The sequence below is a fragment of the Dioscorea cayenensis genome, chromosome 19 (genome assembly GCF_009730915.1).
Source record: "Dioscorea cayenensis subsp. rotundata cultivar TDr96_F1 chromosome 19, TDr96_F1_v2_PseudoChromosome.rev07_lg8_w22 25.fasta, whole genome shotgun sequence".
NCBI classification, from domain to species: Eukaryota; Viridiplantae; Streptophyta; class Magnoliopsida; order Dioscoreales; family Dioscoreaceae; genus Dioscorea; species Dioscorea cayenensis.
Window position 1 is genome coordinate 24,007,937 of NC_052489.1, and position 26,093 is coordinate 24,034,029.

A 26,093-nucleotide genomic window follows, 5' to 3' on the forward strand; every position below is an offset into this window, starting at 1 on the left:
GAAATGATGGTGGTGGCAAAACAAGGGTGGTAGTACAGTGTGACTGTAAACAAATAAAAAATAAAAAAATCTTGAAAAAATTTGAAAGCTTTTTGGCTGGTTGTGCACACAAGTTGAAGATAAAGAACATGGCAAACACACTCAGCCAAGTTCCAACCTCCCACGATAATATAGAAAAATTACTATGTATTACGTGGTAATCTAAAAATATTACTATGTTTGGTATTGCACCGATGGTAATGTAGATGATAATATCACATTACCAACTTATAAATACTATTATAAAAATAATAATTTTATTATCACAAAATTTGGTGTTTATCTTAGGGGGCGTTTGGTTGTATGTAATTCTAAATGCAGTGGATTTCTAATTACAATGTAATTAAAAATACTTGGTTTTCAAAATACAGTGCAATCAAATCTTGTGTTTGGTTAGATGTAACTGAAATTACTGTATTATAAAATTTTATGTTTGTTTGAAAGGATTTGTAAATCTGTAATTGGAAAATGCATGTGTATATGTGTGTATATATGCATATATGTATATATGTATATGAGTATATATATGTATAAATATACATATATATATATATATGTGTGTGTGTATATACATATATGTATATGAGTATATATATTTGTATAAGTACATGTATATGTGTGTGTATATATGTATATAAATATATATCGGTATAAGTACATGTATATGTATGTATATATATGTATATACATATACATATATAAGTATATATATAGCTGTATAAGTATATGTATATACATATACATATATGTATACAAGTATATACATATGTATAAATATATGTATACATATATGTATGTGCATATATACATATACATATATGGATATATATGTATATGTGTAAAAATATGTATATGAGTATATATATGTATGTGTATATATACGTATATGAATACATATATATATATGTATGTATGTATAAGTATATGTATATATACATATATGTATATGAGTATGTATATGTATATGTGTAAAAGTACCTGTATATGTTTATATAAATATATAAATGTATATGTATGTGTACATGTATGTGTATGTATGCATGTATTTATATATATACATTGGTTTTCAACTCACAGGATTTGGTTTTACGCCCAATTTGGGCGTAAAACCAAATACACCAAAAAAACTATTGTGATGTAATCTCAATTACATCAGGATTTGTAAATACATGTAAAACCAAATACACCTAAACAAACACACCCTTAGATTACCATGGTAATCTTATAATTTTTTATATATTTTAACAAATTAATTACCATGTCTCGGTAACAAGAGTTCTCAACATGATTATATTAAATTACAACAAAATTTTTAATTATATAACATTCACACTCATATTATTATGATAATCTCGTTACATAGAAATGCGTCATTGCCTCTCACCAAACATTCCCTAGCAAACCAGAGAAATTCTAGCCCTGCATCTCTCTCTCTCTCTCTCTCTCTCCATGGAAAAACTCCCATCAACTTGTATATTTGCACTTGAGTCAGTTTCTCTCAAACAAAACCCCTACGACTTCCCTATGGACCAAGAGACACTAGAATCCCATCTAGAAGCTTCAAGAACACTCGAAGGCCGTGGCCGGCTCGCCGTCACCGGAACCTTAGACGCAACCCTCCGCGGCCTCTCCCCCTCCTCTCCTCTCCTGCTTCCCCACCTTCGGCTCCTCCGAAACCTCTGCGCCGGCGAACCCGCAAACCAGGACGCCTTCCTTCGATTCGACGGCCCCGACCTGATTTTGCCCATCGTCCTTTCATCTCCTCCGGACGTCGTTCGGGTCGGGCTGCAGGTGCTTTGTAACGTCGCGTTGGCCGGCGAGGAGCACCGAGCCAAGGTCTGGGCACGGCTTTTCCCGGTGGGGTTCCTGGAGCTTGCTCGGATCCGTGATCGAGGGATTTTGGATCCCCTTTGTATGCTATTGGACACTTGCTGCTCAGCCGATTGTGGCAGGAGGAGACTGGGAGAGCTATGCGAGGATGAGAAGGGGCTTCCCATACTCATCGAGATCATCACTACGGCTTGCACAGGTTCATGTTGCTAATATTTCATGATTAATCGAAGAAGAAAACTTTGATTTTTAACATATGTTGTCCTATTGGCTGTTTGCGAGATCTGTTTAGAGCTTTGTTTCTTCTAATTGCGTGCTTGATTTCGTGTAACTGAAATTTATGACTGATTTAATTGATTTCCATTGAAGAACATGCATTGTTTATTCCTTTTTAAATGTTTCTATGATGTTTTTTTCAGACTGTTTCTGAAAATTGAAAGATAAAAATGATGTTTTTAAATGTTATGATCATCTTATGATATTGCAATTATCATCATCTTTCCAACATTCTTTAGTTCCCAATTCATAGTTATGCTCTTCTATTTGGTACCATTTTCAGATTGTTCTTGGTAGCATCTTGATTTACATAAAGTTGATATAATGAGAAGAGTGGTTATAATTTCCTTTCAGTTGATGTTTTCATATATATATATATATATATATATATTTGAAATTTTGGTGTGATGTTTGTTCAGGATAGTCTTTGCAGTAGTTAATTTTCTGTGTGGGTTATTCTTTCTTTAAGTTTACTTCACAACAAGGCTTTTCTTTGTTTGTCCTGTGCAAATAAAATTAGATGTATGTCATGTCTTCAAAGAGATGACCTTGTTATTTTTGCATAACAGAAAAGTACTGTGCTTTCTCATATGACATTAGTTTTACTAAGAGCAATCTAAATTTGACTGCAGTTGGACATCAAGAAGAGTGGCTGGAATGGCTTCTTTCTAAAGTCTGCATTGAGGAACAATATTTCTTTATGTTGTTCCAAAAGCTTGGCCAGTTTGGTGATTCCAATAGCTGCAATGACATCAGAGATGAACACACTGTATTTTCCGGAGAACAAGCATTTCTTTTGCGCCTTATATCAAATTGCTTGAGTGAGAGGCCAAATGACTTCACAATATCAGACAGTTTCGCTCTTAGTGTTTTAAGAGTTCTGAAGGAAGCTTCTTGTGCCGTGAATTTTAATCACCGAGGAAACTCTCCTCTACCAACAGGTTCTCCAGCAATTGATGTTCTTGGATATGCACTTAATATTTTGAGAGATATATGTGCATCAGATGATCCTCTATCGGCGCCAAATGCTTCTGTTGATTCATTGATCTCTTCGGGGTTGCTACAGCTTCTCTTATGCTTTCTTTCTGAACTTGAACCTCCGTCTACCATAAAAAAATCAATGGCTAATGGAACTAGCCAGATGCCCACCATGGCTGATGCATTGAAGGTCTGCCCTTATAAAGGTTTCCGAAGGGATGTTGTTTCTGTGATAAGCAACTGTTTGTACCGAAGGAAACAAGTTCAAGATGAGATCAGGCGGAAGAATGGCATTCCATTGTTGTTACAGCAGTGTGTCGTTGATGAAGACAATCCATTCTTGAGAGAGTGGGGACTAATGGCAATAAGGAATCTACTGGAAGGAAATACAGAAAATCAGCGGGAAGTAGCTCAACTTGAGCTTCAGGGAACTGTTAACACAACCGAAATTGCTGAATTAGGGTTAAGGGTGGAGGTAGACGAAAGAAATCAACGCCCGAAGCTGATAAATATTTCGTAATGCAAGTTGCTTTTGTGAAATATTTCCAAAACCATCACTTAGAATTTTGTTTTAGTTGACTGAAAAATCATTTCTGAAGTTCTTGAGATGATATAACTTGTAAAGTTGGTAGCTGATGAACATTTTCATGCTTAATTCTTGGTTGGTTGTGAATAATTGAATTACTGCAACACTTTGGTTGTTGAAAACTTCCGATATGTTTCAATTTATCTGCAACCTTCTCGATATATTATACAGCTGCTCATGGGGAAAACCTCAACACTTTTCCTCTGATTGTTGATCTTGGATGCTAATGAAACTTCTTTTGCATGGATGAGCAGGCAATAGGAGCTGTTGTTGGAGCCCTATCTCGCAATCTCGCACTTCTTCAAGATCGTCAAGGAAGCAATTGTCCATTTATGATCAACCATCTGTTATTCTAAAGGTTTTTTCAGTTATATTTCTTACCATTTTTTTTTCTCTTATGGCTAATGATTTCTTGTATTGTATTTACAAAGAGTTTGCTTGTGCATTGCAGGACCCTGTCATTGACTTGATAAATGCATCAGTAGATAAGCTAACACATTCCACAAGTTTCCTTCATTTTCTTGGACAACATGCTCTAATTGTCCAAGAAGACATACCTTGTGCAACTGATGATCATGATGATGATCAAAGATACCATTTTATGTCTCTCCTCTTAAACTTAGCAAACACTTTCTTATACATGGTGAACACATACATTGTTGTTCCAACAGCAGATGATTACTCATTGAGCCTTGGAGCTCCTGCAACTGTTTGTGGTGTGATTATTGGATCAATGGCTGTTGCTCAAGTTTTCTCTTCGGTTTACTTCAGTGCATGGTCAAACAAGTCATACTTCAAACCTCTGATATTCAGCAGTATTATGCTTCTGTTGGGCAATTTGTTATACGCTTTGGCTTATGATCTTAGTTCAATTGCAGTTCTGATCATCGGTCGTCTTCTATGTGGGTGAGAAAGCATAAAATTTGATCTTTCTGAGTCATTTTTATGACTATCATATACAGTTACATATACATTCCGCTCCTGCAGGTTAGACTCTGCAAGGGCAGTAAATCGTCGATATATCAGTGACTGTGTACTGCTGAAACTTCGAATGAAGGCTTCTGCCGGTTTTGTTAGTGCCAGCGCTCTTGGAATGGCTTGTGGTCCTGCTCTTGCAGGCTTACTTCAAACTAAATTTAAGATTTACTCTTTGACATTCAATAAAAACACTTTACCAGGGTGGGTTATGGCTGTTGCTTGGTTAATATACCTAATTTGGATGTGGATTTCATTCAAAGAACCAGTTCATGACTTTGAAGAGAATCATTTTCCTCAGGATTCAGGTGTTGTCGGTATGTTTTTTCTTTCTTTCACAGGCTGTTAAGCATATATACTAGATAGATTACTCAGATTAACTGTATAAAATTATCGTCAAAGATTTATTGCTCAATAGATGAAGTGTATTGAATAAATGGGAAAGTGTAGTTATTATCATATATATTATCGACTATAAATAAAGCAATTGTGTTGAGCTTCATGTTATGCTCAATGCAGGACAATCAGAGCATGGTATTGTACAATCTCTGCTGATTTCAGAATCAAAAGACGATGAAGAAGATGAACGGGATTATGATGAGAGTGAAGAAGCTTCAGTCAAGTCCCATGAACCTGCAAGTTCAATTTCTTCAGCTTACAAGCTGCTCACACCATCTGTAAAGGTCTGCAATTTCTCAAACCAGTCATTAAAAATAGACATATTTATAATCCTGGATTCTCATTCTCTCAAGGTTCAACTGTTGATATGTTTTATGCTTAAATATGCAATGGAAATCTTGCTTGCTGAATCAAGTGTCATAACAACATTCTACTTCAGTTGGCCCAGCAGCTCAGTTGCAATATTTCTAGCAGTCCTTTGTCTTACTGTTCTTCCAGTAAATGCCATTGTAGGAAGCTACCTGACCAATATCTTTGAGGACAGGTATGTACCATATGATCTCTCTCAAAATTCACAGTTTGTTTAACCATAAAGTCACTTATAGATGTTTTTTGCAGGCAAATATTATTAGCTTCAGAAATCATGTTATTAGTTGGTGTAATTCTAAGCTTCAGAGTGACAGGCCCATACTCTGTATCACAATACATATCTTCTGCACTCATTACATTTGTATCTGCTGAAGTTCTTGAAAGTAAATAAACAATCAGAAATTCTAGACTCAGTGAACAAAGAATATTTTAATCTGTTGCTATGTAAATGCAAAGACATATTAGGTGCAGCAATGAATAGTCCCCCACTCATGACTGATTTGGTCATGCCAGGATGATTGTGACACTGTTGGCAGAGCAACAAAAGTGAGAAGGGATTAAATCCAGGCAACAAGGTTGGTTGGTGGTTATTCTCATGCTGAGTGCATGCATGAAGTGTTTAAGAACCTTAATCTTTATATGAGTCTGGTGAGATTAAAGCTTAATGTTCATAAACTTGTGGTTCTGATGAAATCTAGAAGCTAATTAAGTAGGTAGGTGGAGTTTGAAGTCTAATAGATAGCGAGCTTTCGGAGCACATCTTTGTGTTTCCTGGAATTCATTAAAGTGTGAGGTTTATATATTGAGAGTTGAGCTGCGATTGAGGCAAGTTTATTTCTTTGTTTAATTGGTTCTTGTTCTATATATTCTTGTTTATGGTCTCTGGTGTACATTAAGCAGTGGAGATGATGATGATGATGAGTTCAATGTGGAGGAGTGCTTTGTTTCTTGTTGGATTTCTTTGCTTCTTGAGTTTATCGTACGCTGAACTTCGTAAGATAACTAACTCTTTCTTGCTGTTTTTTTTGGTCTTTCTGAAAACTTAACTGAATGAGAGGAAGTGGTTGAAGAAGTTAGCATTTAGCTAGGAATGTAACTTTGTCTTCTTATATGTGTGTTTATGTATATATATATATAGAGCATACATGTCTGCCTCTTTCCTTGTCTCACACTTTTTAAGAGAAGTTAGTTGCTTGAGAAAATGGGACCAAGTCTAATTAGAAGTGATTTTATCCGAAAACTTAGTTTAAATTGTAGTAAATTTTTTATGCATATATGTATGAGTGTGTGTGTTTCTTTGGAAGGGAACTTGGTTGAATGACAGCAAGTTTCAGAACTGAGCTTCCTTTCTTCATCATATAAGACTTGGCTTTCTCTGTCAAAAATTTTAGAACGAGTTTCCTTTTTCTAATAAAAAGGAAAAACAGAATCTTGGAAACATGATATCATTTTATTATTTCTTATCTGGATTTGTTTCTTATACTGTTTTTTTCAATAAATTAATGGGAAAATTACTGTTTACCCCTTGATAATTTCAAAAACTTCCCAAAACGTACTCGTGAGTTTTTGCATACCTCGTACAACCCTTCCTTTATTGTTTCACTTCCTTTTTACCCCTGCATTATGAAATTTCATCATCGCTTCTTAAACCTTTTTGACACATTTTTCATTCTTTTTCGATTCCTTTTGCATGTACTCATTTCTTAAACAGAGAAATTTCATTTTTAAACGAGAACTCATTTCTTAAACAAAGAGTTCATTTCTTAAACAGAAACTCTCATTTCTTAAAGCAAAAACTCATTTCTTAAACATAAACCCTCATTTTTTTAAACATAAAACTCATTTTTTTAAACAAAAAAACATTAATATTTAAACAGAAAAACAAATATTTACATGATAAATTAATCCTCGTATATAAAAACCAATTAATCTTGGCCACTCAGTACATATTTAAATGAAACAACGATATTTAAGCACTTTTTTTAAACGTGAAACGCATATATATTAACGAAACATCGATAGTTAAACAAAAACAAACAAGCATATAAACAAAGAACTCATTTCTTAAATAGAGAGCTTATTTTTTAAACAAAGACCTCATTTTTTTAAACGAAACCTCGTATGAGTAGGGACATTGAGTATCTCATCGTCGCGATCTCGCGTGAACGCTGAGTCTCGAGCTCCGGATCCGGGCGAGCGATCTCGAAGGTGGCGTACTCGTGTGGGGTCTTAAAGGAGAAATCTTTATAGGGCGCTGGCGATCCGGCTGGCGACGTTCCCTGCAGAGGGAGTAGGTGAGGTCTTGCTGGCGACGCCGGATAAGACGGGTCGAACTTGAATCGGAACCATTCTCGATCGCGGAGACCGCAACATGGATAGCAATAGGGTTAGGGTTAGGGATCATTCCGGGGTTTTGGATCCATGGGCGCCTAAGTCGTGCGACGGGAACGGAGGGAGGAAGCGGTGCTGGATGAGGGGTTCGATCTCGCCGTCTTCGCCTTCATCTTCATCGCTCTTCCCCTGTCGTCGACCCTCATCTCTTTTCATCTTCTTCGCTCGTCGACCTCGGGAAGACCAGTATGCTCCTCGTCGTCGAGCGAAGGCATCGAAAGGTTGCACTCGTACATATTTAAATAGAAACAACGATATTTAAGCACTTTTTTAAACATAAACGCAATATATTAAATGTAAACATCGATAGTTAAACAAAGACAAACAAGCATATAAACAGAGAATTCATTTCTTAAACAGAGAACTCATTTCTTAAACAGAGAGCTTATTTTTAAACAGAGACCTCATCGAGTAGGGACATTGAGTATCTCATCGTCACGATCTCAGCGCGAACGCTGAGTGCTCGAGCTCCGGATCCGGGCGAGCGATCTCGGACGGGGCCCGCTCGTGCTGGGGTCTTAAAGGAGAAATCTTTATCGGCGTTGGCGATCCGGTTGGCGACGCTCCTCGGTCGGAGTGGTGAGGTCTTCGGTGGCGACGCTCGGATAAGACGAGTCGAACTTGAAAGCGGAACCATTCTCGATCGCGAAGACCGCAACATGGATAACAATAGGGTTAGGGTTAGGGATCATTCCGGGTTTCGATCCATGCGCCTAAGTCGGTGACGAGGAACGGAGGGAGGAAGCGGCGCTCGACGAGGGTTCGATCTCGCCGCCTTCGTCTTCGTCTTCATCGCCTTCCACCGTCGTCGACCTCATCTCTTTCATCTTCTTCGTCGTTGACCTCGGGGAAGACCGCGATGCTCCTCGTCGTCGAGCGAAGGCATCGAAGGTCGACCTTTTTCTCTCGAACATGAAATCCCATTTTTTTCATGCAACGTGACTGTGATTGTGAGCCGCATGCTTTGTCTCACTGGCCCAGTCCAACTGCAATAAAGAGATTTTGGGGGTGATAAATACACCACAAAAAACTCATTTCTTAAACAGAGACCTCATTTTTTTAAACAAAACCCTCATTTCTTAAACAGAAAACTCATTTCTTAAACAGAGACCTCATTTTTTTAAACAGAAACCTCTTTTCTTAAACAGAAAACTCATTTCTTAAACAGAAAACTCAATTTTTTAAACAAAAAACTCATTTTTTTAAATAGAAAACTCATTTTTTAAACAGGAAACTCATTTTTTAAACAGAACCTCATACCTCATATTTTAAATAGAAGCTTCATTTTCAAATAGAAACTCATTGTACCCAAGGGCATTATAGTCAAACCCTGTCACACTTGCCATAACTTCCCACGCAAGGGACAATTTCGTCCAAAAAATTCCAAATTAACTCTATCAATCACTATTAGATGCTTGGGGGGTTTAAAAAATCATTGTATTCAAAAGGAAGGGGTTTTTGAGGAGTGCAAAACTAACGGGGTGTTTTTGACAATATTGCAAACTTACAAGGTGTTTTTGGCAATTTCCACTAAATTAATTGATATATTGTTTTTATTGAAAAATATTTAAAATTTATATATGGTTGACATATTTATGTCTCAGTGATTTTGCATATCAAAACAACTATAAATAAAATTTAAAGTATTAAAAAACATAATTCGACAAACACCTTCTTTATAAAGAAGTTGTTAATGGAACATGCAAAGGAACATGTAAGATAATAGTTATGGTGGTGGCTCAACAATGGTATAGAATACTTTAATAATAATCAAATTTTTTAAATTATCTTTTAATTAAAAAAACCATTATTTTTTTAAATTATATAAACAAACATATTTATAAAACATTCGAGCATGTTCCTTTTATTTTATTTTTCCATTATATATACTTTTCAAAATACAGTGTACTTTCACTTGGTTGCATGCACATTATCATAAGGTTAACATCTATTAACTACTACAATATATATTTCTCTTACTCTAATGCTTGTTATATGTATACAAATACATATAAAAAATACATAGCACCAAACTACAGTTTCATGAAACCAGCAACAGAAGCACCACCAGTATCATACTACGACTACATAATCATCAGAGGAGGCACCGCCGGCTGCCCATTAGCCGCCACCCTATCCCAGACATCCAAAGTCCTCCTCCTCGAGCGCGGCCTGGCCCATTACGGCAACAAGAACATCTCCAACCTCGGCAATTTCGCCGACACTCTCAGTGACACCTCCTCTTCTCAACGTTTCATCTCCAAAGACGGCATTATTAGCGCCCGGGCCCGTGTCCTCGGCGGCGGTAGCTGCTTGAACGCCGGCTTTTACACCCGTGCTAGCCCCGACTATGTTTGGCAAGTCGGATGGGAAAGCAAGCTTGTGAATGAGTCCTACCAATGGGTTGAAAAGGTGGTGGCTTTTGAGCCACCCATGCTGCAATGGCAATCTGCTGTTAAAGATGGACTATTGGAAGTTGGAGTGAAGCCTTACAATGGCTTCACTTTTGATCATATGTATGGTACTAAGATTGGAGGTACCATCTTTGACAAGGATGGTTTCCAACACACCGCCGCCGACTTGCTCCAGTATGCTAATCCCCCCTTGATCACTGTCATCCTTTATGCTACTGTCTCCAAGATTTTGTTCCGCAAAAAGGTATATATATTGATAAAGTAAATTTAATTAGTTGCAAAATAATGACAGTGTGTAAGATACTAAGATGTGAGTAATGTAAATATGTAGGAAGACCAAGACTGATGGCTCATGGAGTGGCGTTTTGGGATGGAGCTGGAGTGATGCATAGAGCTTATTTGAACAAAGGATCAAAGAATGAGATTATTGTATCAGCGGGAGCTCGTGGAAGCCCTCAACTGTTGATGCTTAGTGGTATTGGTCCGAAGGAACACCTACAAAGTTTTGGTATTAATGTACTTTTGGATCAACCCATGGTTGGACAAGGAATGTCTGATAACCCAATGAATGCCATCTACATTCCTCTCCTCTGCCTGTTGAGATTTCACTTCTTCAAGTTGTCGGTATCACCGAGTTCGATAGCTACATCGAGGCGGCCAGCGGGTCCAATTTTGCCGGTCATTTTGATCAACCGTCTCATTTTACTCCAAATCTTGGCATTGTTTCACCTCAGGTAAGATATATATATATATATTGATGAAAGTTGCAAATAAACAAAGTTGAGAAGTAACAACAAACAATAATGTGTTATATAGATCAGGCAATTATCGAAGGTGCCACCAGGGAAAAGAACGCCGTAAGCCATTGCAAAAGCAGTGGAGCAGATGAAAAGCTTGGAAGTGTCTGCCTGTTAAATATTGGCTTGATATCCTTGGGATGAAGCAAAATCTTGATCTCTTTTAATCCAACGGTTTAGATTGCTCTATTGTTTATATAGGGTTATGTTTGTTGGGTGTTGTGAGAATGAGAGAAAAAGAGAGAGAAAGATAGAGAGGGTGAGTTCTCTTATATTTGGAGAGTGAAAAGAGTGGTGTAGAGGAGAGCTCTTGTTCTTGCTTGATCTCATTAAAGCAAGGTAAGACCCTTGTTTTGAGGTAAGGCTAGTTTTTAGAGCTTGGTAATCCTCTTGTGGCTTTATGCATATTTTTTGTACTATGTACTCTTGTTATTCCCCCATGATATAGTGAAGCATTGTTCTCCAATGGATGTAGGCTTGTTCTTAGCTGAACCACGTTAAATTGGTGTCTCTTACTTTATTCTTGTGAGATTGGTTGTATGTTATCCTTGCATTGCTCATTCATTGTGTGATTGCTAGGTATTGTGATACTGCACACCAAGTGTTCGATGAATTGCCACACTAGTTCCGCGCTTCCTCACACGCAACAATTGGTATCAGAGCTTCGTTCTAGGGTTGTGGAGGTTGTCTAAGCTTGTATTGAAATAATTAGGGCTTGTATTGGTGGTGATTCAATTTCATAGCAATGGATAAGGCAATGGAGTTTGAAAAGCCCAAGGAGGACAATCAGCCAACATGGAAGATAATGATGGAGGATCATCTGTTCTATAAGGAGTTGGATCTACCACTATTGGGGAATGATGTTAAACCCTCATCTATGAGTGATGAACAATGGAAGGTTCTTGATCGAAAATGCTTGTCGGTGATAAGACCATGTATTTCACCATCCATCTTGTTTGATGTTTATCAATGTAAGACCGCTCATGAACTTTTGGAGTACTTTAGAGCAATCTTTTGAGCAACCATCGGGTATCAATAAGATGCATGCCATGAAGATGTTATTTCTTTTGAAAATGAAGGATGGTGTCACGGTGCGAAAGCATGTGAATGAGTTTAACTCTATTGTGGCACAATTAAAGGCTCTAAAGGTAAATCTTGATGAAGAGGTCTTATGCTTGCTACTTTTAAGCTCTTTGCCTCCAAGTTGGGATACTCTTGTTACTACCGTGGCAAATAGAATGGGGAACACATTCAAGTTGAATGATGTTGTTTCTTCATTGAGTAGTGAGGAGACTAGAAGGGTTTCTTCACAAATGTCTAGTGACTCAAGTCAAACACTAGCGGCCGGTGAAAGAGGAAGATCTCAACAAAGGGATGATGTTTTGGCTAGTAAGGGCAAGTCACAAGCAAAGGGAAGATCAAAGTCACGGGGCCGGGTTGTTACTTGTTGGTATTGCAAAAAACAAGATCATATGAGGAATGATTGTAATCTTTTGAAGAGCAAGCGAAAGGGGAAGCAAGTTGATGGTGAAGCAAGCATGGCATCTCAAAGTGATAATGGAGTCACATTAAGCATTGCTTGTATGGTATCTTCTTTCATAGATACTTGGGTGTTGGACTCCGGTACTTCATTTTACATATGTCCGGATCGATCATTTTTCTCCACTTATAAAGAGGTTGATTGTGGTAATGTCTACCTTGGCAATGATCGTGCTTGTAAAATTTTGGGCATTGGTAATGTGATAATTAAGCAAGCAAATGGGAAGGAGCATACATTAACTAATGTGAGGCATGTTCTCGAGATAACAAAGAATCTTATTTCGGCGGGGTAACTTGATGAGGCAGGTTATGCGGTTATTTTTAGTAATGGATTGTGGAAAATCTCCAAGGGTTGTATGACGGTATTGAAGGGGTGAAAGGATGGAGGCTTATATACTTTTCTTGGTTCACTTCAAAGATGTATGTCGGCAAGTGGACATTATGATATGCATGTTTGGCATAGTCGGCTTGGATATCTTAGTGAGCATGGAATGAAGGTATTGCAAGATAAAGAGCTTATTCCTTTATTTGAGAATTCATCTCTTGAATTATGTGTGCATTGCATCATGGGCAAGCAACATAGAGTAAATTTTAAGAGGCATGAATCTCATGGAAAATTGAAGACATTGGAGTTGGTTTATTCCGATGTTTGTGGCCCTATGAATGTCAAGTCTCTTGGTGGTGCTTCTTATTTTGTCACTTTCATGGATGATTATTCTAGAAAGTGTTGCCTTTATCCATTAGCATCCAACGATCAAGTTTTGAAACTTTCAAGAAGTTCAAGGCCCGTGTTGAGAAAGAAAGTGAAAGGTTTATAAAATGCTTGTAAACCAACAATGGTGGAGAGTTTTGCTCTAGTGCTTTTGATGATTTTTGTGCGGAGAGTGGCATCAAGAGAGTGAAGACGGTCCCTTACACAGCACAACAAAATGGTGTCATTGAAAGAATGAATAAGACCATTGTGGAAAGGGTAAGAAGTATGTTGTCTTACTCCGGTCTTCCTAAGTTCTTTTGGGCGGAAGCGACAAATACGGATGTATACCTCATCAATAGATCACCAAGTGCTCCATTGGACCGAGGAGAGTTTGCAGTGGAATTTCTCCCTCTACAGGCCTCTTAAAGGCAGAACCAAAGAGAGTAGTGAGAGGAGAGGAGTTCAAACCAAATGTTTAATATTTTACTTATTTTGCATAGAGAGAGAGAAGGGGTTGAGGTGCTTACTCAAAAACTAATGGGTACGGGTGAAATTCCAGCTATCATTAATAATGAAATCATTCAAATTAGATTATCATTGATAAAATTCATGTTCACAAAAGTTGGCTTCAAATTAATAGGGATTTTAAAAAACACAAGATCTTCAAAAACAGAAGTACAAGTACAGTCAGGATTGGCATTGCTAAGTTAGAGGTTTGATTTTAGAGCATCCAAAATTTTACAAAGAGACTTGAAAAATCAAGAATATTTTGGAGGGATAGTGATACTCTAAGGGTGAATATAACCATATTTGCATCCCATAACTCTCACCCACAAGGCGTTATCTCTATTAAGGAATCTAAGGTTGTTTTTGGCGAAATAAGCAGTGCGAAGATACCAAATATTCCTAATAGCTAAACCCCCTTTAGATTTATCAAGTGTAATTATGTTCTAAGAAACAAGTGGAAGGCCACATCAATTGCCATCTTTGTGCCAAAGAAAGTTCCTAGCTATTTTGGCAAACTCATCAAGAATAGAGTCCGGCATATGATAGACAGCCGGGGTATAGAAAGGAATAGTAAGAAAAGCACTATTAATCAGGATGACCTTGCCAACACAGGAGATATAAAGCTTTTTCCAAAAAGAGGTAAGGTTTTAAAATCTGGAAACCATCTAGGAAAAGTGAGAAATGGGGAGTTCAGCAGGGGAAATAGCAATACCTAGATAAGTAAACGGAAAAGAACCCTTACTAAACTCTAAGATATTACTAATCCCTCTAACTAGCTTATGATTAAGCTATTTGGGAAAGAAAATTGTAGATTTATTTCGATTGGGATTTTGTCCAGTAAGATCAGAATAAATTGAAAGATAGAGCTTGACATTTCTAGCCACTGATCTAGAAGCTTTGGTAATGAGAACAAGGTCACCAACGTACATCAAATGGTTGAAATTGTGAGACAACCTAGTGTCAAAACCTAGGATCATATCCAAGGCAAGAGAATGGTTAAGAAAAATAGTAAGATTTTGGGAAACTAGAATAAAAAAGTACGAAGAAAGTGGATCACCCTGATAAACACCTATAGAGGTTTTAATGAATTTGCTAGGCTGACCATTGATTAGAAAAGCACAGGTAGGGGTAGAAATGTAGGACTAAATCCAAGCAAGCCAAATAGTGGGGAAATTCATCTTAACCAAAGTTGCAAGAATAACCTTCCAACTGAATGTGTCATAGGGCTTCTCTATGTTAATTTTGACTATCATCCGAGGGGAAAAGCTATAGTTATGATTTAAGGTGTGCATTGTTTCTTGAATTGTAATAATATTATCAACAGGAGATCTACCTTGAATAAACCCAATTTGTTCTTTCAACCTTGAGTCTATTGGCAAGGATTTTAGCAATAATTTTGAAAGAAACATTGCATAAAGAAATGAGACGATGATGAATAACATACACGGGGTTCTCCTTTTTACGAATTAAAGCATTGAAAGTGAGACCCCCAGAGTTTGGCATAGAAACATGTTCAAAAAAATAATTGATAGCTTTAAATAGATCTTCTTGAATATCATTCCAAAAGAATTTAAAAAACTCAACATTAAAACTATCAGGCCCCGGACTTTTTCCAGGTACTAAGGATATAAGGGTTTTGAAAATTTCACCTTTGGTAACCTTTATGACCATAAGCTCGCTATCCTCTAAGGAGATGTAAGGAAGATCAGGAGGAGGGCATTAACAAGGTTACAAAGGGAAGAAGAATTGGGATCAGACGAAAGAAAGCTATAGAAATTGAGAAACGCTTATTCGATGTCCTCTCTATTAGTCTGAATAGACCCTTGTTGATCTAAGATTTTGAAGATATAATTCTTGTGGTTGTTCATACGAGCACTAGCATGAAACAGAGAGGAGTTTAAGTCACCATTGAAAACCCACATCAATTTGGATCAATGAGCCCATCGAAGGTTATTTTGTCTAAGTAGAACATTATATCTATTAGAAAGACTCCTACGAATCATCACCATTCCCAAGAGAGGTCCTCTGAATCTGAAGATCGAAATAAAAAATTTGGTTTTCAACAATCCTAAGATCTTTGTCTAAGGAATTTATATCATGTTTCCTCCAATGGCACATGACGGACCTCTAAGGTGTGTGAATATATGAATATAAATACGCAAATAATATTACAATGTGTTTGTGAATACCGCAAGTGTACGGGTCATTAAGTAATACCTCGCGAGTAATCACGAGGGTTGTATTTCCCCAGGAATGGCGAGACGCTCTTATTACTTCCTTTTTGCTTAATTAATAGCCTAAATGTTTATGTTGTTTCTTTAGTCTATTTTTACCATTTATTAAACAATACAATTGGGTGGTTGTATAACAATTGTCTTGATTGTTACTTATGATAAGCGTTGAGTGTGATACTTGTATTCTAGAATTGGACCAAAGGAATTCAAAGACTTACTGGTCCTAATCTCTTGGCAACCAGGTCTAAATCACTAGAACTTAAGATGAAATCTTTTCCTACCACAGCCTTCTATGTTTGCCTTAAGTACAAGAATTCCTCTAGAATGGACAAATCAAACCCTAAACCTAAGGGGCAATCGATCCCTAATTCAGAAACCTAGCTATGCCTAATCTCTTAGCGCATGCATAAATCTAACATGGTATGTGTGTTCTAATATAGGGATATATCTTCCTCATCCACATTAATAAGAATATTATGCAAGAAACATGTAATGAATCACATAAACTAGAAAAATTTATAGAATTTAACAATCAAGATTCATAAACAATAATTGAGGGATTTAGACATACAATTCTAATTAAATTGGGTTCTTATGGATCACAAATAAAGATATAAATAAATATAGAACCATAAGACCAAAGAATAACGTTAAAGAATTCCAAAACTAACTCCCTCCAATAGGTCTCCAAAGGTTAAGGTTGAGAGGATTCCAAGATTGATAAGATGGGGCCGAATCTCTTCACGCATCCTTCTCTAATGATGATGGTTGACTCCTCATTGGAAAACTCACTGGAATCTGCTGAAATATGGATGAAAATTGTCTCCAGCCACTCAGATCTTTAGAACTCTAGCCGTTCTACCTTATTTGGCAAAGAATTTCCCCTTGATCAGAGAACCCTAAGGTTTATATGGAATTGCGCTTGTCATGGCCTCACCACGGGTGTTGTGATGCATGTGGTGAGTAAGTTATTGCGTAAGCTCCAAGTCAAGTCTGGGCACAACTTTTATGGGCATTGTGTGGGTGGATTATGGTTGTAATGGATTTATTGTCACACACACCCCTTCTACTAAGATAAATGTGGCACCCATCAGTTAAAAACTCAATTTATTTGGAAAACTGACACCCCTTTTTAAAAACAAAATCAGACTTACAAACAAGACTGCCAACTTCACACCAACTATAGATTCGAATACATAAATACAACAAATATAATTACTCCAATTTGCGGATACAACCGCTACAAGATCAAGGCACCAACAAATAGGAAGAAAGGGGACCCACTACCATCTTGGACTCAACCCTGACTAGCTCTATACTCGAACAGGTGATCTACTAGGGTTCCGTCCCTGCAACTACAGCACATTCAGTTGGTCGATAGTGGCTCAATAATTTCAAATAATTAAATATAACGTATATAAAGTATATAAATATCAATTTTCCGAAATAACTTCCAACTTTCACAAAGACTAGAATTTTGGCAAAATACAACTTTAAATAGCTTTTGAAACATAAATTCATCACAATTCAACATCAAATCAATTTTCCCAGAAAATCCAAATTATTGTGAGAGACTGCCTCCTAAGAGCGACAACTGGGCTTTGCCCCCTCATCACAATCTAAAAATAACAAGTAATATAAAATTGTCATCAAATTCACAGCCTAAAAACTCTCCTCGACTTAGCCGTCATCGCAACTAGGTTGGAAATCGCCAAGGTCTTCATAACCTTCATGTTGGCTATTGAGATCCCCGTGTGGTGACCCCGGGTTTCTCACATAAAGAACCCCTATCAATGGCTCCGCACACCTCTTGACCAGGGTAAACTCATGGTTAACCACGCCGCCTCCCATTAGGCCGGACCGTGGAACCCCACACTGCAGTGTCGAACTAAAGTCCGTAGTCACCATCAAAATCTATAAAAGATTTACAGTAAACTACATGAATAGTACCAGTAAAGTTCAGATCCATGATACCATTCCTATGCCAGGAATGAAACCAATTTCACAAACATTGCAGGTAAAACATTTTAATATACGCACATGGTTTCACAAATCATTCCAAATCAAAGCATATATAACCATAATAAATAAATAAATACATGAATTGAATAATTAAATCATATATACATATATTTTAACTGTATGAAAATACATATAATTATACAAAACAGATGTATCAATACGATTGTCATAGCATATCAACGGCAAATAAATATAAGTATCCTTTAACATTATAGGTAATTAAGCATAACATAATAAAATATTTAAACAATTGTTTCCAAAATACTAGCTATTAAATAATTATTACAAAATAGTAGTAATTAATCAATTATTCAAAATAATAGCCACTACCAACTCACCTGGTCTCTTTTGGGTTTCTTGTTAAACCTGAAACTCCCTCCCAAGCCTGAACAACACAATACCTAACAGGATAATAGAATAAAATAAATGCATATAACAACTTAAAGATATAACTGAACCCAAAAAAAATACAAGAAACCAATAACTGACTCTCTAATTGGGCCCACTCACTCCAATACACCATCTATGCCGCTAGTGCTGGTGGTGGTGGTGATATATAGTCTTCAAAAATTATTCTAGATGACGAATACAATGAGCAAAACAAAGTTTCCTTCCTTTAGTTGTAAATGCAAGAAATATTCAACCTACCAATCATGCCATCACAAGTTCATTTTGAAATATATACGTAAAAGATGTTGAACTATTGTCTGTTAAGAAAATAAAATCTACAGGCAATCAAGTATATGCAGTAAACTGTGAGAAGTTGTGAATGTGAGGTGATATCCCATATTGAAATAAACATAGACAATCAGACAAAGTGTATGTTGTTAATGAAGTGCTAGCATGGCATGGGGCAATCCCCTACTTTGGAGCAAGAAAACTAATACCAGACCATAATCAATTTGTGTCAATTTTGTCCAATGTAAAAGAAATATTAGACTTTCTGACAAACAAGTTGGAAAGAAGTACAGAATTGAATACCTAGTTTGTGAATCTGCTGTATCAACATCATCAACTGTGAAAGCAAAAGGACAGGAGAAATCACCATCCTCAAGATAATCTTGAATAGATAATCTACTAGAGCTTCTTGAAAACCCAAAGCGTGGGGAGCCACTGGAAGAGAACACACCAGAGAATCTCTCGGAGTCATCCCTTGCATCCTTAAGCCCCTATTCAACCACACGTATAGAGTGAAGGATAAAAAGCACTAAAAATATGAAACCTTCAAAAAGAAAAACACCAAAGGAACATATACCTTCTGCGTTGCATAACAATTCAGGTCAGGATAGAGATTGCCCACACTAAGCCCTTCCAATTTTCTGAACGACCTACCATCAGATTGCGACTCTTGGGATGAAGGATCCCCTCTCACGCTTCTCGGGGATGGTGGTGGCAAGAAATTTCTTGTCGGATCGGAGAAATTAGGGTGAGCGATGAAGTCGGGCTCTTCCACGTGACAGTCGCGGAATGCTAACGGGAGCGTTTACATACCGCAACCTAGAATGCGGAGGATTACCACCATGAGTCGGGAGGAGAAGAGCAGGGCGTCGGCGAGACAGCAGTGACCACTTAAATTCATCTAAACCAAAGCCTCCCTTCCGACAAGCGATGGGAGGTCGAACTTAGCGATAACTCACAGTCCGTTGGTGTCCGTAAACCTCAAATGGGTCCATGTTATGAAATTTCATTGTTTCCATTGAAAATAGTGGGAAAAAACCTCCCAATCACATCATGTCCGACCTTTATACAAACAATTTTGAATTTTTTTTGCCTTTATGCTTGTTTTTTTGTCAAACAAAGTTTAGAAGGCTCATCACATCTTCTTTTTCTTCTTCTTCTCATTTGGTTTGTTAGATTTGAATTCTGCTAGTTTCCTGATAAGGTGAGAATTTCTTCGATTCGAGTGCTAATGTTCACGGCGTTGACTTCTTTGGAACTGGTGTTAGCTAAGATATGTGAGCGATGGGGTCTCGATGTTTCCCGTGTCAAGGTGAAGTTTATCACACCCGATGGATATAAAATGGTTTGTCCAATTGAAAATGAGGTTGACTTGCAGCGGATATGTCACGTGTACTTCATCTTAAATCCGCTGTAGTCGATCTTATTGTCGAGACAGACGATGTGCCATTGTCGAATCCTACTGAAAATGAGTTTTTCTCATTGTAAGATTCTTCTCTTTTATGTTTATCTAGTTGTATAAGTTCATTACTGTTTAACTATGCAGTCTCTGTTTAAATATATTATGTTTACATTTAAACATTATCTTCTTGGTTTAATTTATTCTGTCTATGTTTAAATATTAACTTAATGTTTAAATTTTTAATTTATCATTTAAAAACTTTATGTCTTTGCTTAAAATATTGATTTTTTTCGTTTAAACTGAAGTGTTGGCAGGTGGCAGATGGCAAATTTATGGTATCCCGTGCACAAGAATTAGTGACGCCATTAAATTTTCTAAAATTTTACATAAATATCAGAAGACCCTTTCCTCATTATCAGTCAAGCTTGGTTTCCTGTGCGTTTTCCTTATTTTTTTTCTCAGATCTGAAGCGTCAACCAGCTTGTGGACTTCACACTATAATTGAGAAGGAAGACCCCTTCCCCTAGACACCCCCTCCTCCTTCTCTTTCTCCTCCTATGCTTCTTCATGGATGAGTTTCTTCTTCATGTGTCCATGATATTTGCTTCAGTCAGACCACATTTTTGAGATCAACTCCATCTTAAAGGATGTGTCATGATCATCCTCTTCTGGAGAATCAATCAGCCGCAATCACACAACAAGTTAAACTATCTTTTCTTGCCCAAGTCAGAATGCCCACATAATTGCCTGAATGCGGAGGATTCTCTAGCGGAGGATGACAGGCAAGCAATTAAGCATGCATTTATACTTGAGCAAGAAAAGAAAGTTTTCACTTATTGCTTGATGATTGTGGAGGATTCTCCAGAGGAGGATGACCATGGCATATCCTTTAAGACAGAGTTGATATTTATTACTTGAGAATTGTTCTTATCCTTTAAAAGCTTTTCTTTGCTGTGCAAACATCATTGTCTGTGTTTAACTATCTCGCTTTTCGTTTAAATTCTAATGGTATCGTTTAAATATAATTTTATCTATTTAAATATCAGTGTCTTAGTTTAACCTTATTTAAGTGTTCGTGTTCTATATTGTACAGGTTGAAGTTGATGCGCATGTTATGCAACCACCTTGAACAAGCGAACAAATGGGGAGACCTACTTATGCCCGGACATACATTCGAAGGTAGAGATACTTTTTGAGGAAAGCCAAAATCTTCATGTTGGTCATTGTGTCGATGTAGACGAAAGAGGATCAAGTCGCAAGTGTCCGAGGTCCGACTAGGCATTGTAAATGTTTAAATATTTTAAATGAAACAAACTTATTTGAGTGTCAACTTTTGATATTTAAACAGAGACATTCTCTCGTAATGTTTTACTTAAACATTTTGAGAAACAAAAAACAACATTGTAAATAAACAAAAAGTGAAAAAAAATGCTTATTATTTAAACAGTGACAACGGTATTTAAACAAAAACAATGATATTTAAACAGTGAGACAATTTTGTTTAAACAGAGACAATATTTTTTAAACGAATAAACATAGAAATCAAACAATGAAAATGAAATTTAAACAACATCAGTTATATTTAAATGAGATACAATGTTATTTACACGGTATTAGTGTCGTGAATAAAGGGAATGTTGCTGTCGGTGGAGGGGGTGTCATTAAGTGAACGACGTCGAGGGCGCATTCAATTTAAACAATAACTTATATTTTTTAAACAGTTAAATGAAATATTTAAACGGTTTACAAATGTCTTTAAACAATGTCTAAAATATTTAATCAGTGAACCGAAAGTTTAAACACTAAATCACATGTTTTATTGCATCCTTTCCTTCGAGCGATGACAATATGACTTCTAACGTCCATCATCCACTTGTGCGTCGCTTGCGCCCATACATATCGTCCCATGCATATCATTCCATCAGTTTGAAAATCTCTTTTTTCTATCATAATCGTTTATAATAAAAAACTATAAACACAATTTCTTCAATGTCATCTACCTCGGCTCAATACTTCACACTGTAAACTGATGAAATGCCGAATATTTCTTCGAGACAATGGTGGAAAGCAAAGAAGAACTTCTAGACAAGGATGCCCAGCCGAAAAGAAAACCTGAAGAGGAGGAAAGAGAAAAAAAAGTATAACCGACACTAGTAATGATTGTCTCTAGGGATTACCCCTTGTTAGTCACTTCAGGTGGGCCCATGTTATAAAATTTTTTTTTTACCCTTGCGATGGAGGGAAAAATACCGCCCAATCACATCATGTCTAACCTTTATGCATACAATTGTGCACTTTTTTTTGTTTGCCTTTCTGCTTGCTTTTTTGTGAAACAAAGTTTAGAAGGCTCTATACTTCTTCTTTTTCTTCTTCTTCTTCTCCTCATTTGGTTTGTTCTATTTGAGTTCTGCCGGTTTCCCGATAAGGTGAGAATTTCTTCATTGCCGTTGCTCTCATTTTGATCATTCTGCGGGAGGGAGGGAGTAACACAATTTATAAAAATGCAGGTTTATTATGGAGAGTTTTTGTGGTATTACTAGATACAACGGGGAGGAACGAGTGCTAATATTCACGGCGCTGACTTCTTGAGAATCGGTATTAGCTAAGATATGTGAACAATGGGGTCTCGATGTTTTCCGTGTCAGGGTGAAGTTTATTACACCCGATGGATATAAAACGGTTTGTCCAGTAGAAAATGATGTTGACTTCAAGCGTATATGTCACGTGTACTCCATCTTCAAATGCGCTGTAGTCAATCTTGTTGTCGAGACAGACTATGTGCCATTGTCGAATCCTACTGAAAATGAGTTTTTGTCTTTGTAAGATCTCTTTCTCTTTTATGTTTATCTAGTTGTATAAGTTCATTATTATTTAACTATGTCATTCTCTGTTTAAATATATTACGTTCACATTTAAATGTTGTATTCTTCGTTTAATTTATTTTGTTTCTATTTAAATATTTGAATTAACATTTAAATTTTTAATTTATCATTTAAACACTTTATGTCTATGCTTAACATATTGATCGTTGTCGTTTAAACTGAAGTGTTGGCAGGAATTCGGATTCTGCGAGCGCCCCGGTCCCACCCCATGGTGACCCTAATGGTGTAGGATGCCTTCCTTCCTCGTCAGATTAATCTGAAGTGTTGTCGTTGGATATCGGACAATGTTTTAAAGGCGTTGAATATTTCAGGAACGCACTTTAAAATTTTACAATCAAACGAAACTGTGACTTAAAATTTATAAAGAAGAAAAAACACTGGGTGATTGTGGAATGCGCTGCCGATGGTTGTCAATGGCGCCTTCATGCATCAAAAGAATATAATAAAAATACTTTCAGAATCAAGATAATCAACCCGTCACACACTTGCGGTGGTGGAATAGGATCGGTGTCACATCTGAAAGTGTCCAAAAAATGGGTAAGCGCACGAGTGATTCAGAAGCTCAAGGACCGCCCCTTGTACAAGGCCATCGACATTCAGAAGGACATATTGCGGGAACATGGTGTCCACATTCTATACAAGCAGGCTTGGTTGGGAAAAGAGTATGCTCGGGTGATACTCGACGGCAGTGACATCTCCAGCTATGATTTGTTGCTTTGGTACGTGGATAAGGTGGTTGAGACGAACTCTGGCAGCATTGCGATTGTCGAAAGAGACGGTGAGCGTTTTAAGCGTGCATTCTTTTCTTTCAGTGTGTGTATTGTGGGATTCAGGAGAGCTTGCAGGCCGCTGCTGTTTCTCGATGGTACCCACCTCCTTGGAAAGTATCGGGGTACTCTATTAGGTGCCACAGGCAAAGATGGAAACAATGGTTTTTTCTACGTTGCCTGTGGAATTGTCGACAACAAGACCGATGCCATTTGGAGTTAGTTCATTTCCAAGTTAGGTGATGCTTTATACGATGAAGGAGATTATCAAGAGATAATTACATTCGTGTCGGACAGGTCTAAGGGCCTTGTGAACGCTATTGCGAGAGTCTTCCCTTTTACCAACATGCATACTGTCTTCGACACTTAGAGGCAAATTTTATGAAAGCCAATGTCAGACTTAGGAAGACATTGAGGGAGGACTGCTGGTCTATATACTTTCGTATTGCTTGGGTATCGATGGCTAAAGACTTCAATGATACAGTGAATGAACTTCAGGCCACATCACCCGAAGCCCATCACTTGTTGATTAATAATTTGGATATGGCACATTGGTCGAATTATCTCTTCAGAGGTGAATGTTGGGGTGAGATGTATTCAAATGTCGCGGAGTCGTTCAATGCGTGGATAAAAAAAACTCGGCATTTACCGATGACAAAAATGGTCAACTCCAAAAGATATTCGAAATTAAATTAATTTCATTATTGTGCAAAAATGTTTGTCTGCGTTTAACTTTCTTACTCTTCACTTAAATATTTTTCTTACCCTTTACACATAATTGTTACTGTTTAAATATCAGTGTCTTTTTTTAAATATGTTCGTATTCTATGTTGTACAGGTTCAAGTTGATGCGCATGTTATGCAACCGCCGTGAGCATGCGAACAAATGGGAGACCTACTTATGCCCGGACATACATTCGAAGGTAGAGATACTTGTTGAGGACAGCCAAAATCTTTGTGTTGGTCATTGTGTTGATGATTGTTATGAAGTGATTAACCAATGTAGCAACTCTGTAGATCTTGCCAATAGAACTTGCTTATATCGCAGATGGCAAGTTTATGGTATCCCGTACAAACACACTTGCGTTGCAATAATGCAGACAGACACCGACGTTTATCGATTTATTAGCGGCTACTTCACTGTCGACAATTATAAACTAGCGTATAAGGAAGTTATATTCCTCATGCCCATTGATGACAAGCCTACGGATGGAAATCGTGAACTGCGTTTGCGATCGCCTATGACGAGAATGCAACCTGAGCGTCCTAGACAAAAGAGGATCGAGTTGCAAGTGTTTGAGGTCGCGAGTTACATTGCAACCGCTGCCACGACTCCGGTCACAATCGTAGATCTTCCAATGAAACTGTCGCCGACTAGGCATTGTAAATAAACAAATTTTTAAAAAGAAACAAACTTAATTGAGGTCCAACTTTTGATATTTAAATAGAGAAACTCTTATTCTTAATATGTAACACATATATTTAAATAGAGACATTATTTGTTTAAACAGAGACTACTTTATTTTAACATATTATCCTATGTTGTTTGTTTAAACAGCGACTACTTTATTTTAAACGTAAACACTGATATTTAAACAATAAAATTGAAAGTTAAACAAAGAAAGTCAATTACATAAGTATACTGACTTGTAAATTTATATTGAAAAATTTGTCAATGATGTTGACTGCCCTCCCTTCCTTAAGTATGCGGGCAACATACTTTAATCTCAGATAAGAGACATCTGTTTGCGATAGCCGTAGCTTTTCATCGTTGAGTAATTGCTCAATAAACCACATACATAGACGGCGCAGTCGACACTTCCTTTTTTTATAGTGGGGTTTCAATGTCGTGAACTAGTGGGTACTTTGCGGTCACTGTCTCGTCGAACTCCATATCAATACAAGTGTAGAATAGTCTCTGCTGTCAAGGTATACAATTTGAGATTAGAATACCGATTATTTACCAAACACTATTAGTCAAACTCTATTTATCAAAGAACTTACCATTTCTAACGCGTTTTTATCGTACTCCTCACTATGGCATAGAGAATAATGCAAGTATTCTTGTTTATTATTGTCAAGGACCACGACATGGAAGTGGCCATTCATGATTATCGAGAGGATGACAATGTTAACATCATGCAAATTACGCGCGACATCTCCGATCATAGCGAAAGTCATGTCAGACGCGTCTTCCTGCTTTAACATAAACATCGCCAGTGGTCATGTGATGGAGGCGCGCTTCTTATAAGGATATGGCACTCTGCTCAATGACTTTTGTATTATGCATATGAAAGCATCCATCACATCGTCT

The 26,093-nt window shown here is 37.2% G+C and overlaps 2 protein-coding genes and 1 pseudogene across 6 annotated transcripts; all 3 read left to right on the top strand.

Annotated features, from left to right (window-relative positions):
* The first annotated feature begins 1,422 nt into the window (after positions 1-1,422).
* Positions 1,423-4,302, top strand: LOC120249603 (ataxin-10-like). 3 transcript variants are annotated; one of them, XM_039258172.1, is made up of 4 exons: positions 1,423-2,068; positions 2,778-3,598; positions 3,964-4,067; positions 4,161-4,302. In XM_039258172.1, exons 1-3 carry the CDS (start codon positions 1,489-1,491, stop codon positions 4,063-4,065), a joined length of 1,503 nt encoding a protein of 500 aa, XP_039114106.1. In that variant the 5' UTR covers positions 1,423-1,488; the 3' UTR covers positions 4,066-4,067; positions 4,161-4,302. The 3 variants fall into 3 exon arrangements, with proteins under 3 accessions (XP_039114106.1, XP_039114107.1, XP_039114108.1); XM_039258173.1 differs by lacking the exon at positions 4,161-4,302 and having other exon boundaries at positions 2,778-3,639; XM_039258174.1 differs by lacking the exon at positions 4,161-4,302 and having other exon boundaries at positions 2,778-3,644; positions 3,964-4,046.
* LOC120249605 (SPX domain-containing membrane protein OsI_17046-like) lies at positions 4,161-6,408 on the top strand. 3 transcript variants are annotated; one of them, XM_039258177.1, is made up of 5 exons: positions 4,161-4,615; positions 4,697-5,001; positions 5,204-5,367; positions 5,437-5,627; positions 5,702-6,408. In XM_039258177.1, the coding sequence occupies exons 1-5, from the start codon at positions 4,311-4,313 to the stop codon at positions 5,841-5,843; spliced, it is 1,107 nt and encodes a 368-aa protein (XP_039114111.1). In that variant the 5' UTR covers positions 4,161-4,310; the 3' UTR covers positions 5,844-6,408. The 3 variants fall into 3 exon arrangements, with proteins under 3 accessions (XP_039114111.1, XP_039114109.1, XP_039114110.1); XM_039258175.1 differs by having other exon boundaries at positions 4,285-4,615; positions 5,499-5,627; positions 5,702-5,822; XM_039258176.1 differs by having other exon boundaries at positions 4,285-4,615; positions 5,204-5,627.
* LOC120249604 lies at positions 6,342-11,222 on the top strand (annotated as a pseudogene).
* The last annotated feature ends 14,871 nt before the right edge of the window (positions 11,223-26,093 follow it).